The 19,050-nt window shown below is 42.3% G+C and overlaps 2 protein-coding genes across 16 annotated transcripts in view; one reads left to right on the forward strand and one right to left on the reverse strand.

Moving 5' to 3' along the window:
• The window catches only part of LOC132912196 (uncharacterized), a 73,062-nt gene extending 54,111 nt beyond the window's left edge, over positions 1–18,951 (forward strand). For 11 of the 15 annotated variants that reach the window (XM_060969391.1, XM_060969394.1, XM_060969398.1 and 8 more), the window contains 12 exons: positions 813–1,047; positions 2,100–2,171; positions 2,996–3,158; positions 4,112–4,221; positions 5,044–5,219; positions 6,172–6,385; positions 6,672–6,793; positions 7,581–7,757; positions 11,485–11,799; positions 12,362–12,622; positions 17,834–17,967; positions 18,235–18,951. In XM_060969391.1, the coding sequence (XP_060825374.1) occupies positions 813–1,047; positions 2,100–2,171; positions 2,996–3,158; positions 4,112–4,221; positions 5,044–5,219; positions 6,172–6,385; positions 6,672–6,793; positions 7,581–7,757; positions 11,485–11,799; positions 12,362–12,622; positions 17,834–17,967; positions 18,235–18,418 (2,163 nt within the window). In that variant the 3' untranslated portion in view covers positions 18,419–18,951. Of the gene's footprint in view, positions 1–812; positions 1,048–2,099; positions 2,172–2,995; positions 3,159–4,111; positions 4,222–5,043; positions 5,220–6,171; positions 6,386–6,671; positions 6,794–7,580; positions 7,758–11,484; positions 11,800–12,361; positions 12,623–14,121; positions 14,271–17,833; positions 17,968–18,234 lie in introns of those variants that run through there. The other 4 variants (XM_060969399.1, XM_060969395.1, XM_060969401.1 and 1 more) reach the window with 4 other exon arrangements.
• LOC132912217 (peroxiredoxin 2-like) overlaps positions 1–19,050 on the reverse strand; it is a 361,669-nt gene that overhangs the window by 333,822 nt on the left and 8,797 nt on the right. The window lies entirely within an intron of this gene.

Raw genomic sequence — 19,050 nt, forward strand, 5'->3', positions numbered from 1 at the left:
CTCTCTCTTTCTCTCTTCCTCTGGATACTTTAACATTGACGTACTTAACCCTTCAGCCGCGAAGAGCGCGTAAATAGCCTTCCTGTTTCGAGCTGTTGGCGTGGAATCGATCGTTTCAGCTCGCCCACTTTTCCTCTCTCATAGCCGAGCAAACACAAAGGAGCTGATCGGTCGAAAAGAAAATCCCGGCTGAAGGATTAACTTTTTAATTATAAAAAGCTACCACTGTCTTCTTCGAAATATTAGTTTGTCACAGGAAGTTACGGCATCCGGTGCTATTAATATACGAGTACACGCTGGCTACATCTTTCTTTCATCTTCGTCTCAAAGCAAGATCTTTATCGTCGGCTTAACCAAAGTGTAGATAATCGAAGCGGTAATATTTAGATCGTACTTGCCAGAAGAGAAGAAAATCTATCGATCTCGTATCGAAAAGTACAAAAGTTTCTTACCGCGAATATCCGTGGTTCGGTTTACGACACGTCCGAGCAAGTACTTTGGTTAGTCTCTCTGTTGGTTTACTCGAATTATTGGAAAATTGTCGCTTTAATAACGCGTAACGGCACGATACGCTTCTCAGAAATGATACAACGCAGAGCATAAAGATGTAAATATCCTCTTTAAAGACTGTGGTATCGCGTTCGAGTTGTCAACTCGTTCCCGCGATCTGCCAGTTTGCTCGGCTCCGATCGGAATAATTGGGACAAGGAAAACTGGCCGGTTAAAGGGAACGAGATGATGATACGGATGAAAAATAAAAGAGCGAGGAAAAAGCGGAGGATCGGTAAAGGAATAATGGAATTTGACGGCAGGTGGGTCAAAACGGCGACACGAATCCCAATTGCCGTAGCTGCGGCAAGGTCGTCTTCCAAATGGAACAGACAAAGGCCGAGGGTCTAGTTTGGCACAAGAATTGCTTCCGGTGCGTGCAGTGTAGCAAGCAGCTTAACGTGGACAATTACGAGAGCCACGAGAGCACGCTTTACTGTAAGCCACACTTCAAGGAACTCTTCCAACCGAAACCGGTTGAAGAGTCCGACGAGCCTGGTAAGTCGATCACACCACACCGTTTACGCCACGTTCACCTCAAGCTCTGCTAGTCGTAGGCGGAACTCGCCTTAAAATAGCCTCCGATCTAATCTCCGCGAATCTTTCTCGTCGCTTTGATATCACCGCCTCCCCTCGCTCGAAATCACCACTACGTGACAATTTCTTTCCTCTTTCCTCTTAAGTGCGTACCTCTTTTTTCCCCTGCACTCGTGACACGAACGTTGTATTTAGAGAATCGTAACAGACGGATCCTTACGATGCGTCGTCGCTGTAGATTTTAAAGATTCGCGAGGTTAACCCTTCAACAGCAAGTAAATATACGATACAAATATCGCGCTATATATATATAGATGCCTATAGTTAAAGAAGAAATATCCAAATTCAGAGAGATATAACGTGAGAATTAACAACCATGAAAGTGACTCAATTACGTAACACGACGGATCAGATCCGCAGGCTAAAAAGACATTACCCTCTGGATTTAAACGTTAGATTCAGCTAGAATCGTTTATTATTCGCGTCATAGTACCACGCTGGAATAATTTACTTACAATTCCCAATGAGAATTGATTGTAAACTACTTCCAAATAAAAAGAAAAATATCGTATCGTAGGAAAATCACACGGGAACAACAGGACGAGTTATTTATTTCCAAGTGGTTCGTTCTAAACTCTTGGTTACTTTGTTATCGTACCGTCAAAGGATTGAAAGAACAGGAACGAACGAGATCTGTTTTTCCAATTTTCCACAGAGAATAACGAAACGATAGATCACGCGTCGTAAAGCAAATAACGATGAGAAAAAAATAGAGGGTTTGCCTTTGGTCGAAGGAAATACGATCGACGTTACGGACGAATGGGTGAAATAAACTCTCGTATATCGCGCGCGGCACCCAACGCTCGGGTCCCCCTCTTTAACGTAGTCACTGAAAATTGCTCTCCTTCCCCTCTATTCTCCCGTTCCTCCAGTCGTTTCCTCCCTCTATATAATTACACGTAAATGCAGAGAGATCGTTAATGCAACAAAGAGATGTCTTGTGAACTTCGTAGTGCGACCTCGAAAGCCGGAGCTGATCATACGGGAGAACGAGCCGAAAGAGCTGCCGCCTGATGTGGTCAGAGGTAATAGTTCTGACTGGTGGTAGTGTGCGACCAAGCGACGACTAAAGTCGTCCAAGAGTGGATTTTCTAACCTTTTTGCCTAACCGTTTTGCAGATTGCACCCATTTTAATACCGCTGATTTATCGTTAACAACGACATACGCATTTGTATAATCATAATTTTTTATTTTGTTTTTCTTCTTTCATACCCTAATCGGTTCTTTGGTTTGATTAATTCCTCATTTCGTTGTGGAGTGCGAGGATGCTGTAACGTCGAGTAGCGAGACAAAATCATCGTTGCATGACGACGATCTCGAGTCCGCGGTGAAACGATCGTAAAAAATACTTAAATGCGAATATCAAGCGAATTCGTGATTAGCATACGTTCGATTATCGATCGAGGATGACGAATTTCTCGTATCTGTCTTATCGCGTCTTTATCCTAACAGCGGAAACGTTGCCTTTCCACGACGAGAATTCCTTGACATTGAAACTATTAAGATTCAAATTATTAGCTGCGAATGCGTCACGAGACACGTACGATCGACGAATAAGAGTTGTTTCTCGAGCACAGCGGACGCGAGATCGTCGTGAACCGATTCACTCCGTTGCCAAACGACTAACTCGCTCGGTAAAACCTCTTTAGAGCGAACTCAACGATTTTATCACAGCTTGACTAGACTCCCGAACGCATTCAGAGAACAGAGTCGCCTACCGGGCCATTAGAAATCATAACCATCGCATCGACAACAGCGTATCATCGATGTACGCGAAATATAGTGGCGGGATTACCGTCTTACGAGAATATCGGACGAAAGAAAAATATTATTTAATCTCCGTTACAGCCTCAGACAAACCGGACCTGGGTCTCGAGGAGTTGTCGAGCCTGAACGTGAAGTCCCGGTTTCAAGTGTTCGAGAAGGCCGGCACGGAGACCAACGAGATCGAAAGGTCGCCGTCGCAGATCGCTGTCAAGAGGTCTCCCAGTATCTTAAGCAAGCTCGCCAAGTGAGTAATCCATCGTTTCGGTAGAGTCACCTACGTTATTCAGCTCGTCGTATCGTTCTCCCGACCTCACTCTCTCCTCTCTTGTTCCAACGACCATATACGATGGCATCGTGGGTCGAGGAGATGGTTCTCAGCCGTGACACACATTCGTTTCCACCAGTTGGACACAACGAGGACTCTGTGACTCCAACCACTCGACGTTTTTCTCGGAACGCTGATAATCTTTCAACTTATCATCCTTCTTTTTAATCGAATTCTTCTTTTTCATTTATTTCGCGTTTCCAACTTTTTACTTTACGATTCGTCTCGATAGCGAGTTGGTTAGACGAAGCTATTTAGATATAAAGTACGTAAAAATATTATCCGTAGCTTGAAAGATCGATGGCTCAAATGATAAAAGTACGTGCAGCATTGTAGCTTTTTAAATATCCTTTAACGTGGCCTTTCTCATTCTCGTTTAGAAGCCGGACGTCGGAAAGAATTTCTCCGTGCAATTTGTCCCTCGCTAAACGATCGAAACTAATTGAAAAATTAAAGCCGATACTGGAAACGCGTATCGTAAATACGACTCGATGTTCCAATAGACTGAGAATTCCTAGAATCGAAGAAAGAAACGACGTAGCTCGTTAACCGAAGAAAGTATCGCAAACGCGAAAGACTGGCGATTAAGTAACGCGATGAAATATCAAACGTACTAAATATCTGCTAAATATCTGCATCGCTGGAGAATGTGCAAGCACAGACTTTACGAACGTAAAATAGTAGGGCGAATTTGCTAACGCGCCCGTGATTGCGACAAGTCGTGTTTGATCGATCAGCGATCTTTTCTCGTGACCGTAAGCCAGTGCATAAAAGAACACGGTGAACAGGCACGTGTGTCGGCGTTGTTCGTGCGCCAGGCAATTAAAATTCGTCGGAATGTTTGTGACTACTTTGTACGTCTTTTTGTCCAGATTCCAAGCCAAGGGCATGGATATCGGAGTAGCGGACGAATCTCTGAACGGAATCCCTTACGAAGAGTCGAGCGAGAGCGAGGAGGAAGAAGAAGCGGAGGAAACGGAGGGTGAGGAAACGAAGAAACGTTTAATTGAAATCGAGACTTTACGTAGTCCGATGTTTCGAGCTCTTCTCTCAGCTTTTTCCCCTCTCTCACCGCGATCCCTTTGCCTCGATGTAAGGCTGCTGTATTTCCGCGAGAGAGGCAGCTCTTTTTGCGAGCTTTCTCCTTGTACTCGATGGAAATAGCGTGATCGGAAAAGCTTCGAGTAGCGGTTTCACAGCTACGAAATAACGTTTTATAAGTCAAGTGCTACAAGCGATTTTCCATAAGATCGAGCGAATTAAATTCGATCGGTGGAGGAATTCCTTAGCCGATGAAATTATTTTCTTTATACGATCTTTCCTTCCTTAGTCGTATTGTTCCTTCATACGACCTTCTCTAAACTCTTTATCGAATTCGAAAAACATTTCTGTTCGTGTCTACGATATTGGAATATTTACCACGATATTAACGTCGGAATTATTAATTGCTGCAGTATTTGGAAATTTCCAATCGCTTGAACGAATTTAACGAATCTGAATTAGTCAAACAACGTCCAACAATCCTGAAAGCATTACGTATAATCTTCTCCCTCGAATGACAAGTTCCAACCACGACGACGAATTACAACTTCGAATTATAACTACGAATTACGTACAAGTTTCAATGATAACACCGAGTTATCATTTATTGTGCCATCGCAATGTTCGAACGACGAACTACAACATTCGATCGCAATCTTCGAATAACAACGTCAAAGTATAACTCGCAGTTGTAAGGTCGAACAATAGCGTGCGATTAATTGCAAACGGAAGCGTAAGTTCTCAAATTATTCGTGTTTCACAGAGCTGGACAGCGAGATCGTGAAGGCGAAACGCGCGACCCGCGAGCGTCCGATCAGCTTCACAAAAATGGACGACATAAAGAATCGCTGGGAGACGACCAGTCAGCAAGGGAGACGCGAAGTACAGCGGGAGGCGAGGAAGGAGGAGATCGCTGGAATTCGTTCGAGATTGTTCATGGTAAAATCGCGTTCGTTTTCGGGCTCGTTGAACCGTTACCATTCGTTTAATTCCGCGTTTCGAGGAAGAAGCGATGAGCGCGGGGCGTTCGACATCGTTTCCAGAGCATCTAAATCGTCGGCGATGTAGTGCGGGGGTAATGGCATCGAGCCCATTAGACGTAGACGCAGAAAAACTTGGAGAGAAGGAAATGTAGCGCACGCATTCTCTCTTTACAACGCGCTTTAACGCCGAGTAACATGTGCACTGTAACGATTACGGAGGAACGCATCGCGACTGCGAATGATTTGCTCGTTTGGTCGGTTGCTCGATGAACCATCGTCGATCCGATATCTTCGAGACGAAGCGCCATCGACTTAACGATTGGTTTTAACGATCGGCAAGAGGCAATAGAAACGACAACCTAGCGATCGATCGACGAAAAGTCATAGAAGCTGACGATTAATTAACAAGAGGAAAGATAACGATATGGCAGCGAAGTAGGAAAAGGAACAGAGAAACAGGAAACTAGCTATCGATGGAGGAAGAGAACGATTTGGTGATCGGTTGATAAAGAGAACGTAGAAATAATAAAAGTCTGAACTGATAGAAAGAAGGTAGAAAGTGAAAATTGACAATTTTTTCCATACAAAGAGAGAAGGTATCGCTCGTAAGTATTCGAACGCTTTGATAGGTTTGTAGCAACGTTGTACGAATCGTTGGTGAAACGTATGAATCGAAACGCGTAAATTGTCAATATCTATCTCTAAACGCGCGAGAAAATCGTTTATCAACGCGTAATTCCTACCCGCGATTCTGTAATTGCGTTACGCGTTGCCAAAAATACGCGAGTGTCCGGACAATTTTGAACAGTACTATAATATATCTTTGTGGAAAGATTTATCATCGTCTCGGAGAAACGAGATCAAAGGGTATTTCGTGTAGCTAACGGAAGACTCGATTTCTGTTGCAGGGCAAACAGGGTAAAATGAAGGAGATGTATCAGCAAGCGGTAGCCGGAAGCGAACGCGTGACGAAGATCAATGCGGCCGAGGAGATCCAACACTCGACCCACGCTCGTTCCATCAAAGAACGATTCGAACGAGGCGAGCCCATCGCTGCGTCCGACGACGAGACGGACAGCAAACCGAAACCGGAGAAGGCTGACGAGGAAGTGATCGCAGCAGGTGCATTTTGCCCCGCGAACCAACGTATATTTAGAACCCGTTAAATGTAATTAGCCACATGGATCGGCGGTCGAAAACTGCCAGCGGCGACTGACCGCTGAATTTGCTACCATGTGCGCTAGAAAGATCGTACCTAGAGCGTGCTCTCAAGATAGATATCGTATAGGTCGTATAAGTGGAAGTGCGCTAGCTCTAGGCATCTTCTTTACTCTGTATCTGTTATTTGCTCTTGCGAACCGATACTTTGCGAACACTGTTTCGAGATAAATCGATCGATGTTACACAGGGATCAGCAGGAAGTCTCGGTCGCTGTTCCTCGAACTGGACGCCACGGCGGCGAAGACTGGGCGACCGGTGACTCCGGTGAATCCGAAGACACCGGCCGAAGCCCCACGACGTGCCAGAGACGTAAGTTTTCCTTTTATTCGTTTCTACTCGTCGATCGACTCTGTTGACACGTTCGAAACCGATGGTATAGTACATATGCCGTGCGATATCTCGTCGCAATGACCGACGACAACCTACGTACGCGCGTTATCTGTATCTTTGGTTAATTCTCGGACAATTACGAGCGTAGATAACGTTCATACTTATAACGTACCTGTTACATAACTTTCTCATTTTTGAAATAAATATCCTTAGCTATTGTGCGTTTGTCTTTTTCGAATTTTAATTTAATTTTTAACGTTCGACGTCAAAATTATTGCGGACACCCGACGACGTACTTGTACAGTGTGTGTCACGACGTATTTATAAATAAAAATTGTCTAGCACGTGATTTTTGTATTCTTACGTTGATCAACCGCGTATTTTTTTTTTTTTTTTTTTCATCACAAACGTAGAAAAGCTTTCGGTCATTCGAGAGAGTATCGCTCAAAGTCATATCGGTCTCGAATGTGTTAAAATTCCCAAATTTTTATCTCGCTCTTGTTTCGACGAACAAGAAGACTTTTAACGTTACAACGACCGGTTATTTCCGTAGAACAGAATATGTCTTTCTCGTAATCGTAGAGACGTTCGTCGATTCGAAACATCTTATCCTTACGTGGTAAGTTGGAAGATGTTTGTCCAACTTTGCAAGAGCGTTAAGTAACGTGATCGATTTTTGATGTTGTACGTCTGCCGGTGGTGGGGAGGGGCGCGCATTTTGAATTCGTGATCGACAAGGTTAACGGTTTGAAATCTCCGAACGAAGGCATTCATGGGACGACAAGTCTCGGATGACGTGGTGCGCAGCTCGGACACCACCGAGGAAGTTCAGGTGGAGACCTCGGACATTTCGAATAAATTCAAATTTTTCGAGTCCTACAAGGAACCGGAAAAACAACGCAAGCAGTTCCGAATTACCCCTCCGCGCGATGGTCAAGTTAAGGTTCGAGGCTGTTCTCGAGTGCAAAGTGTTCTTGATCGAAGAGTGTGTCTTAATGTTCTAACGAAGATTGCGTTGAGTGAAAAGTAACTCTAATTCTTATCGACCCTTTCAACGCTGAGTTCGTACGTCGTTACATACGAATTTCATTTACTCGCCGAGTGTCGAGGTTTGCGGTAAAATTTTCTCCGTAGAAACATTCCGATTATTCGAAACGATTATTTGAAATTATTGAAATTATATCGTGTAAACGAAAAGCCACAGGTAGAAGATCAGAGAGCGTTTATTGGCGAACCGCAGTTGTATAAACTTGCTTATCCCCGGACAGGTTCGCGTAAAAAAAACTGATCGAGTTCTGTCGTATAATTACCGCGATGACACACATTTTTTAACGATTACGTGTTCACCGTTTTAAAAGCTGACATACGAAGAATACGCGTTACTTTTGTTGCAAATCGTTCGACGCTGTTATCGCAACGCGTTTGCCACGACGTTTCAACTCATGGTGAAAGGGTTAATATAATTCTAGCGTGTGATTTTTTCCATTCAAAGACTAATATCCCCGTAACGTGACTCAACAGCTTATCGCATGGAATCTCTGCACCTCGATAAAAATCGCGTTGCATGGATAATCACCGACGTAATCACCGTCTATATCTCCGAATTCCTTAAATCATCGAACCGTAGTCGCTCGACCGATCGCTTGCCACTCGTCGATGTAAAATCGCGACAAGAATTACCAGGCGTATTCGTCCGCGTTCACGCAACCTATCTCGCGTGAAAAATATTTCACTTTCTCGAGCTTATCGATCTTTCTTCGAACTATCAACGGCGGGATCGTAGTTAACGAGATCGGTGCTTGATAAAAGAGGCCGACGAAGCTCGTGAAAGCTCGGAGCCCGCGAATACAACGTACAGTGCCACTTGATTCCATGGCTGTCCTTGAACCCCCTCGAGTGGTCAGCAGCCATACTTTTACCGTTAGTATTCCTACATCCTTCCATTCGTGAAGAGAGAGAACAGGCCGATGCAGAGGCGAGCACACCACCGTGTGGCCCTCCCAGTAACTCACGAAGGGGGAACACAGTAAGAGCCGTGCGTCCTCTTCGTGTGAACGGCATAGCAACCGCCGACACGCCGCTGCCAGTTCGGAGTTTGCCGGGGCCAACGAAACAAAAGGTTCCCTCGCGACGTCTCTCTCTTCGTCTCTTCGTTTCCATTTCCCATTTTTTTCCCTCGTTCGCGACGCCGTCGCCGTGGAAGCTGCATTTTCCCGGTATTGCTTCGCCGTCCCAGGGACAAGGAAAATTAAAAGTGAGTAAAATCATCGCGTTACGTGCGATAGAACGACGAAATATTGCTGCACGACTTGTAGAACGTACGCGTGAATGGATGGATACGCCGTGGCGCACCAACATATTCCAATGCTTCTAGACAAATTTTATACGAACGCATCGTGTGTGTTTTACGAAACATTTTGGAACTCTGTGAACTGTAAGAAGGTACCGTTATCGCGATTACCTTAGCAAAGAAATTTGAAAATGTTACGAGATATCTGGCGCAAATACGCGTTTAACGAAATTATCTAGCGTGTTCACGATATTCGGTAATTAGACTTCTTAGAACTATGCATTTACGATGGCTGTTGAAATTAACCGATGAAATTGTTCGATGTTTTGCATAACGCGCGTATTATACCCGTAAAAGTTTCCTGTGGTAAGCGTTCTCATATATTTTTACGAGCCGCTATGCGTCTCTCGTGCTTCGACTCTGTTAAACCCGCTTTTTACACGGTTAGTTTTTATGTTTCGACGTCCCGTGGTCCAAGGCCACTCGGGATAGGCAAGCGAACAGGAAGAAGCGGTTAAATATTCTCCGGCTCTCGTTTTGCGCTGTTTTATACGTGTTACAGCTTACTCGTCGCAAATATCTCGTAACGCGACGTAACGCGATCAAGAAGAATTTCTGAAAAATCGTTTTTCGCAAACGTTGGTTCCCGGGTATGTTCCTTCGTCGTCCGACTCTCGTTTTTGCGCCGCTTTATAAATGATAATGGGATTTGTTGTTGGAACTCGGTAATGGAACGGGAAGCGATTAAGAAGAACTCGCGGAAGAAGGCCGTTTATGAAACGACGATATCGATCATCGAGTTTTCCGCTGGATCTTTGAAAAAGTTGAGACAAACGTTGAACGAAGCTTGCGCGATCGGCGGTAGTCAAATTGCCGGTGTTCGCTGACCGATAGCATGAAATATTGAAAAAATATATGATCGGTGTAGAAAATTGCCCGCTTTCTCGAATCCACTTATCCGCAATAACGGTACAAACACCGTCGATATAGTTGACGTGCAATGCAAATGCATACGCTTTCCTTTTGAACAGAACTATCGATCGGTTTGCGAAAGAAAAACTTTCTTCTTTTTCGTTCGCCTCGTGGCCTACGCTTTTAGTCGGCCACCGGTAGAATACAAAGGAACGCGTCAAAGAATGTATAGAAAACACACGTAGACATTGTATATCTCGGGCGAATCAGTGTGAAAACAAACGAGATCGTTTAAAGCGAAATGTCTCCTTAATTACACACCGTGTTATTGAATCTTCCCGTACGAAGCGATAAAAATGTTGCTCTTTAATTGTCGTCATTGTCCGTGTTATCTCGCGTGAGGCAATAAATGAATGGAACGAAAGGCGAAATAAATCACCTTCTCAACGCGATGCTCCATCTTGTTTTAAATAAAAAGTAGCGAAACGTCATTAATAAAGATTCGTACGGGGCAACTCGAACTAATTAGCTTTCTCCCGGCGTAAACCTATAAATCTCCGATCGTTGCACGGTGAAACCTTACTCTTGTTCACGTTTTGCATCGGTTGTAACTACAACGAAAGATACGTGGTCGCTGCGACTATTCTCTTCTTTTTTTTTCCTTCTTTATTCTCGCAACATTCTATCTCGCAACTCTGGTATTTTCCTGGTCGACGTGTCTGGCAGGTAATATCCCGTGAAACACGTTCCTCCGCGAATCGTGTGCATCGTAGGGACGGCCAACAGAACCCCAGTCGATTCTGCATTGTCATCGCGTCTTCGGCTTACCTGCTGCTCAGGTAGAAATTCAACGGAGACGCTGTACACGTATAAAACCATTCGAGCTGACTCAGAGGTGCTGCGATTCGTGGAAAGAAATACCTTTATTCCCTTGATTTCCTGCCTAGCCTCGCGTGTTCTCGCTTTAACCAACCACTTGAATAGCCAATAACAATCGAACGCAAGTAATAGCTATTGCAGTCGTATCTCGTGTTTATTCATGGACGACACGTTTCTTTCTGTTGATTTCTAAAGTTAGACAAGAATTAACCATCGGTGTGTTAACCCTATGTGGTTCCAATTGCATTTTTGATATTTTCCCTTATTTCGCTCATAATCGAGGAATCAGTTTTCTAGTTTTTCATTCTTTAGATAGTTTGCAGTTTTTTTTTTGTTTTTTTAATATAAACTTCAACGTGGGATCTTCCGAAGAAGAATAGCTACACCTACGATTAGTTGCCATTATCATAATCGTCGTTGTTCGCGATCCAGCACTTTTGCACGCTACAGTGCGTTAACATATTTTTATCGAATGGAATTCCAACGTGAAAAAGATAGCGTCGAGTTCGGTTCAACGTAGAGCCAGAGAACCACAGAAACTTAAGATCTTTGTGTTTTCTCAACGTTTATAAAAGATTCGTTTCGACAGATGGACTCCCCGGAACGTGAGATCTATCGTGACCCGGACGTAGTCAGAGCTGAAGACAGGGTAAACGAAGTGGTGCACACGGACACCGCCAGAAAGATGCTGTCGATCTTCCGGCAAATGGAAGAGAACGCGTGCAAGAAAGAGCTTCCAAATGGACCCAAACCTTTGAAACGTTTCACACCACCACCAGAGGACAAATACGCGAAACCAACAGCCTCGGACTCCGAAGAGGTAGAGGACGAAGATGGCGACGAGTCCGAAGGTGAAGACAGCACCGAGGAAAGGGATCCAAACTACGTACGAGCTTCCGACAAGGTTCGTATACGGTATACGTGGATAGGTGTCATTGTTCTCGAACGCAATAAATGGTAGCGTTTATTAACACGAGGTCAAGGTACCCGGTCCTTGAGATTCCTACGTTATGAATATGCACGAAGAATCGTGGGAAGAGTGGCTGTAAGACGTCTGATAGCGACGCAGATATGCGGATGAAAGACACCTGTCGCTGCCTCTCGAATAACGTGAAATTACATTGACAGAGGCATCGTGAATCTGTCGCGAGAATCTTGTCCATTTCTAAAGAATATCGTCTAGAAACTCTTAATAGAAACGCGAAAACGAGGAAGGATTTTCTATTAAATCAATCGACGAGTTATCGTCGGCTTGTTTAAAAGTGTCTTTATAAAGAAAAAAGAAAAAATTGATCGCTGAATTGTTAGCAAAAATTGCAAGGGGACCACGATGAATTGATCTAACGTCACAACCTACGTTAACAAGACAAAATCCAAAAGAAAGATAAACACGTCAAGCTAAATTAACTAACGAAATACCACAGGCATCGTGTTATACGTAGAAATTATGGAAACACGTATTTCAGGTAGAAGACGAGTTTCTGAAGCAAGCGCAGAACGCAGCCCGCGCAAAAACCTTGTGCGCGAAATTCGAGCACTGGGAGGAAACGGACGGAAAGACGACGTCGAGTAATCAACATATCGCGGAGATGGAAATTGCTCAAAACACCACCGGAGAACAGCAGAGCATAGAGTCTGCCAGCAGTCTGAGAGCCCGTTTCGAGTCGCTCGGCTCGCAAACGAACGAGTCGCCGCGCACACCGAAGGTCAAAGTCAATCGATTCGTGGTGAGTACACTTTCGTAGCGACTACTTCGTTCATATCCATTCATCCTCATCCGAGCAGCTCATTGATCGAGACTCGAATGACAGCTGTGGAATTTTTTTCTCTCTTTTGGTGTATCAAAAATATCCATTTGATTTCCAATCGCACTGCATATGATAGAAACCACTTTTTTTTTTCTTTTTCTCCTGCGTGTTCGATGTATAATTTTCTTTTTTTTTTTCTTTTTTTTTTCATTATCTTTTTGGTGTGAAGCGTGGCTCGTTTATCGCATGGTGTGCCTTGATAATCGTTGTTTAACCCTTGGAAGCTATCATGGGTAAAATTTTACAGCCCGTAGGAAGTTTGTTTTGAAAATATTATCGCCACGCAGTAAAAACGTCACGACGTTATTCTGTTTGTAATTATTAGACTGCCAAGTTTTACACAAACGTAGCCGTAGACGCGAGTTTCTTCGATGATAGCTCTTAAGGGTCGATTCTCTCTGTTACCCAATTTTGTACAAAACCTTGGTATATTTTTTATTTTCTCTTGCCATTGTATGCGTAAAATGTGTGAATTTTCTATCAAAGCACGATCTACTTGTCCTACGACGACAGCAACATAACGCTATTTATGTTTAGTTACGATATTTTTATTTTTAATTTCTTTCCACGACGAGTTACTTTGTATGGGTCGTTGTAATATAACTGTACGCTCAACGAATTTATCAACTATAGTAATTACCGGAATGTCCAGCGATAGAAATAACCTGCTTCGTTTTATACCTCGTGAAATATTTGATGATTCTTTGAACGTACACAACATATACCGTACACTGTTCAAAAACAGTTAGAGGATCGTTTTTCCTCTCGTTCTGACGTTTCTACATCTTTTTTATCGACTAACTAAATCTATCGATCGCATCGTTAATCAAAAACTTCTACGGATCATAAAATTAGAAATTGACAAAGCTGAGCAAAGAACGAGATTGAAACGTACGTAACGATTCGAAGTGATTCGAAAGCGACTCGTCTTTCGTTTTAATAGCTTAAAATCAATCTCTGTTTAAAGAGATCGTATCGATAAAACGTTTGTTTGCTCGAATTCTCCATCTGTATTCAATTATCCACCTGTATTCTACTAATCGATATGGTAAAGCTATTCGTAATATCCTCTAATCAGCTTGAGCAGTGTATCAGGAATTTCAGTTTCGTTATCAGTAGTTACACGAACTAACGCGAGCCGCTGACAAAAGCATCTAAAAGAGGAAACATAGAAACTGGACCTCGGCAAGCCAAAAAAAAAGAGCATAACAATTATTCCTCCCAAGAATGGTAACCGCACAAAAAAAAAAAAAAAAAAAAAAAACAAATTCTACACAGCATGACTAGTTAGCGTGATACCTGTGACGTGTGCCGATGTGTCTGGTAATTTTGGTCTTGAGATTGCCGCCTGCAAAGCGTTGACCAAGCTTTCATTCGACTATCATCTAGTGATACTATTCTCTGTTGAACGCGAACAGTAAATGGTGGAGCGGAAACGGAGGATCGATACGGCCCAAGAGGATGGACCGAGGAGCCTGAGAAAAATGGAGCGAATAGAATTAAAGGATACGCGAAACAAGCACACGATTACACACACAATGTGGATCACGAATTCGTAGAAATCTTGCGCTGCAATGGAAAAGATGACAGTCGACAGCTTCGTTGTTCGGATCATTGTGCGGTTTTTACGTTTTTTTAGAAGTCTTTTTCTAACAAAGCGTTCTGTTAGTGAATCTAGCGTAGATTGTATCATATTGTATCGTATTATCGCGAGAGGCAACGAACGAAAGATATCGGATACGTCGAGCACACCGCGTGCGTTAAAAGAAAAACCTAGGCCTGGCGAAGTAATTTAAGCGGATCGATCGATGGAATTGAAACTCGTAATTATTTTAAGCGTCGCCTGTGTTCCGTAGTTACCTGTGCGCTCCGATCCATGTGCTCGACGTGTCCATGAAATACTTGACGATCGTTTTAACGCTCTCGTTAACTCGTTTCCCCGCCGCATGAACGTGTCGTTGTCGCTCGGTTACCAAGTGGCATTCTTCCAGTCAAACTTTTACACCAAACGATATACTTTTCGACGGATATACGAAAGTTTGTACGACAGAAATATGTACGTGGCTGGCCGGTGATATTCTATCTTCGATGCAGGTAGAAACGAGAACAATAGCAACGAAACATTTCGTATCGCGTGCCAAACGGAGGTTCGAATTGCACCGTTAGATCACTTGTTGCTGGTCCATTTTTAAACGAATGACCGAAGAGTAGTATTCATTGATCTTATAAGGAAACAAGTATCGATTTTAGCCGCTAGTTTCTCATTGATTTTCCACTTTGCCGATGTTCGTGTACCCTTGTGAGCGATAGCCTACGTATCATATGGAACTTATCGTTTGTTCGATAAGCGAGTAATTTACATTGTTTCAACGTTGTTTTAGGAAACGAAGAAAGGGTGCCAAATTTATTCAAACGACGGCTATTTCTATCTTGTCTACCTGCATCGTTTACATTTTCCACGCTTAACCGACATTCTCATTTTTTGCGAGTGCCAAGAGAAAATCAGAGGCGATAGGATAAGAAAGTCGAAGACCTTAGGAAAGACGGCCTTTGAGAATTGTAACGAACGTTTTTCATGGCATTTTGGGAAAGATATCTGTGCCGTTTCATCGCGTGTACTGTATCAGTGCGATCTAAGTTTCTAGTGAAACGCAATAAGCAGCGAATTCGCAACAGGAATCCTGGAAATACAAATTCGAAGCATCGAATCAAGAGATTAAGATTGCACCGTAGAATCAAGATCCGAGCTAGACTTATTTAGGATCTACGAGCTTTTCGACTGCTTTACAGAGTTTCGAGTCTTTTTACAGCATGTCGCGCGGTAGATCGTCATCGCTATCTACCGATAGAAATGATCGAAGAACGAAAAAAACTAATCATCGATTCATCGTTGCCTGGAACTCGACGGATCTTCTCACCGATACGTCCCAAAAAATCGTAGTATCGTTTTTACAAAGATAAATTTACATTATATATACATTTGTACGTATTTACGAGACAAAAGTTTAGCATAATACGATCAGCTGCCTGTGAGTCCTTTTGCATAATCGAACCAACCTTGTTCTTACAATTTCTCGAGCTACGAGTAATAAATTACCGATACGAATAAATTTTCTAGAATCGATGACATCATTCCACCAAATTCGATCGTCGAAGAAACATTTCATACTCATATACGTAATATAGTGGTATTGCGTTTCGTCATAAACTAAATGAAATATTACAAGCGAATTTCGCTAATTATAAATCATCCGATTATCACAAAATAGTCGAATCGTAAAAAACAAATCCACGATCTACGACTCTCTTCTCTATCCATCGATGCTATTGTTAATAAAAAAAATATTGTGCAAAGGGACTCTAATAATTGAACGCTTGCATTCAAAGGGTTCACGTACTATCGTCAAGGTTCCAAAATTGGTGAAGAATTTTCCAGATTTTCCAGTGCAACGAGAGAGTGTGAAAAATCGAACGTCAGAGCTTCGTATCGTACGATCCAGCCAGTGAATTGAACGTACGAAAATCTTCGTTCCTTACGTAAGAGATAAACCGACCTCGAGTCTCACACGAACGTTATCGAATAGGCTTTTTATATAATTTTTATAATGTTCTGTCGATGAACGATACTAGGGAGCCTCGTCGTAGCCGTTAGGGTTAGGGTCTTGTACGATGGCGTTACACGACGAAGCTAAAAAAAGAAAGAAAAGAAAGAAAGAAAGAAGGAAAGAGAGGGCAAATATTAATTCCTTCACCATTGCCAACGCGGACGCACAGTACGCATTCATATACGTATACATATAAATATATATATGTTTATCATAGAAGAACGACGTGTATCGAATCCCCCATGATCTATTTAGACGAGCGCACCCCATTCAGAAGGAGAAAGGGAACAGCCCCTGAAATTGATTTCGATCGCGTTGGAAACGGGACGTTGGCGCATGGCGTTTCATTCGTCGATATTCTAATGGTATTTTCCGGATGAAATTGCGTTTAAGTTAGACTGTTAACCAGGCTATTCTTTGACCGGTAACTCGTATAATTAAACGTTAACAAATAACGAATCAATTGCAATTGGATCGGTTTTAATCTCTGCACAAATGTAAATATTATATCATTTATTTTTAACAAAAACGAAACAACAAGTAAAAACGTAAGGATCTTTTAGGCAAAGAAATTGTTACGTAGACTGGCCAGAGACGACCAGGTGAAAATAGGATTTAATTTTCTAATTCTTTGTTCGCCACAGGAATTGCAACGAGAGAGAATGAAAGCGCGAGAGAGAAAGAAACGACGAATTAACAGTGAAAAGCGAATCGAAGTACAATTTTGGGGTTCTCTGGAAACCTATTCCTTTTTCTTCCTACGTCAATCAGAGGATGTCGAAGGAGGTGCAATGTTTTAGAGGCATTAGCAAACTTTTTTTTAATCAAAAACAAACTTAAGTATTATAATAGAGAGAACAAGATCGAAAAGGTATATATATTCTCTACGCGACTTGATATCTCCTATCCTTCGTTGATGATATACCGATCGAGGGATTCTCTTAATCGACGATGAAATTTAAGTGCAATAATTTTAAGGGTTATCGAGAACGAAAACACGCGATTGTTTGTTGTTAATCGGTGAGAGAAATATTTATGTAAGCAATTAGTTAATCGATCGATCGCTTAATTCTTTCACGGCCTACTATGCGATGATTTTCACGTGTAGACTTTCGTTGCGTCTTTGGATTGTATCATTTTTAGCGAGGTATCATATTCTTGTTCTTTACCTTTCACGTGTAACAATTTATTACGACCATATTACAAATGATAAATAAAAAAGGCACATCCTGAAATGAAAATACGTATGGTGTGAATTGCGTGATAGAAATTGCGTGAAGAAACACTTTCACAGATATTCTATATAAAAGGCGCAGTGCAAATGTATACCTAAGTTCTTTCAGTTTCATCTATCAACGACAGTCGGCCTTTGGAATTCTTCTTATCGAAGATCTCTTTCGAAAACGTAATAACGATCACATGCACATGTTCATCTCTTTTCCTCATTAATCCATCACACACTTCTCATCCAGCACTTTTTTGTTCACCACTCATTTTGCTTTCTTCCAATCTAAAATCGACGCAGGAGATTCAAGCGAGCTGTACGGACGTGTGCGAGAGCTGCGAAAAGAAAGTGTACCCCCTAGAAAAAGTGGAGACAAATAACAAAATATTTCACAAACAGTGCTTCCGGTGTCAGCAGTGCAATTGCGTGCTAAGGTAACGTTTGCAATCTTCGCTGAAACTTATTCCCTTTTCTCCCTGTAACCAACCTAAACCCCCTCCACCGTCTCTGTTCTCTCCTCCTTCAGCACCAACCGATATATTACAAATACCATAATATCATTTGTAAGACGTTAAAAAAACAAGAGGCGATATTTGCAAGATACGATTTCTAGAATCGTATTTTATAAATATCGGCCATTCTTTTTTTAACACCCTGTATAGGTGGAACAAGGAAAATAAACGATCGTTTTTTCCATACAGGATGGACACGTTCACCTTAAATAATGGTAAACTCTACTGCATCCCGCACTTCAAGCAGCTGTTCATCACACGAGGAAACTACGACGAAGGTTTCGGCGTCGATCCACACAAGAATAAATGGACGACCAGCTCGAGCAATCCGACGAGTCCATCGCCGATCGCCGTGTCGAACGGCGATCTTTGATTTCTCGCGGATTCTCGCGTGTTGTAATTAAAAGAAGAAGGGAGAAAACGATGAAACAAAAGCCCCCGGCGGCTATACAACTGCTGTTTATACGAACGAAGCAAGATCCGAATTGGTCGGGCAGCAGCAGAGAAAGATCCATGGATACTTGAATTTTCCAAAGACAACTGCCGCATCCACTTGCGAGTCGATCAAACAGACCGCGAATCGTTTTTAGATTCCTTTCGAATTATGTAACTAATCGCGTCCTAATCACGTTATTAATCGACAAGACTCGCGACGAAGATTTCATTTCGTCTATCGTCCTCCCTATTTCCTTGCTGTCATTTTTAAGTATTTTATTTTTTAGACTTGTAGACACCCCTATTTGCCAATGCCCTATTTTAAATTCCGCTTAAATATTTGTTACATTTATTAAAATTATTATTATTATTATTATTATTAATATTATTATTATTTTTTACTTGTATAACTCTTGGTATTATTTTATTATATATGTTGTATAATACAGAATTTCATTGCGCTTTATAAAATATCGCGATCATTCATTCACCTTTTGAAGATTTTTTGAAACGGTCTTTCATACATCGTGCTCTTTTCGTATATAAAGCGAAGGTAAGTGTCCTGTATAA

Source organism: Bombus pascuorum, chromosome 11 (genome assembly GCF_905332965.1).
Source record: "Bombus pascuorum chromosome 11, iyBomPasc1.1, whole genome shotgun sequence".
Classification (NCBI taxonomy): domain Eukaryota; kingdom Metazoa; phylum Arthropoda; class Insecta; order Hymenoptera; family Apidae; genus Bombus; species Bombus pascuorum.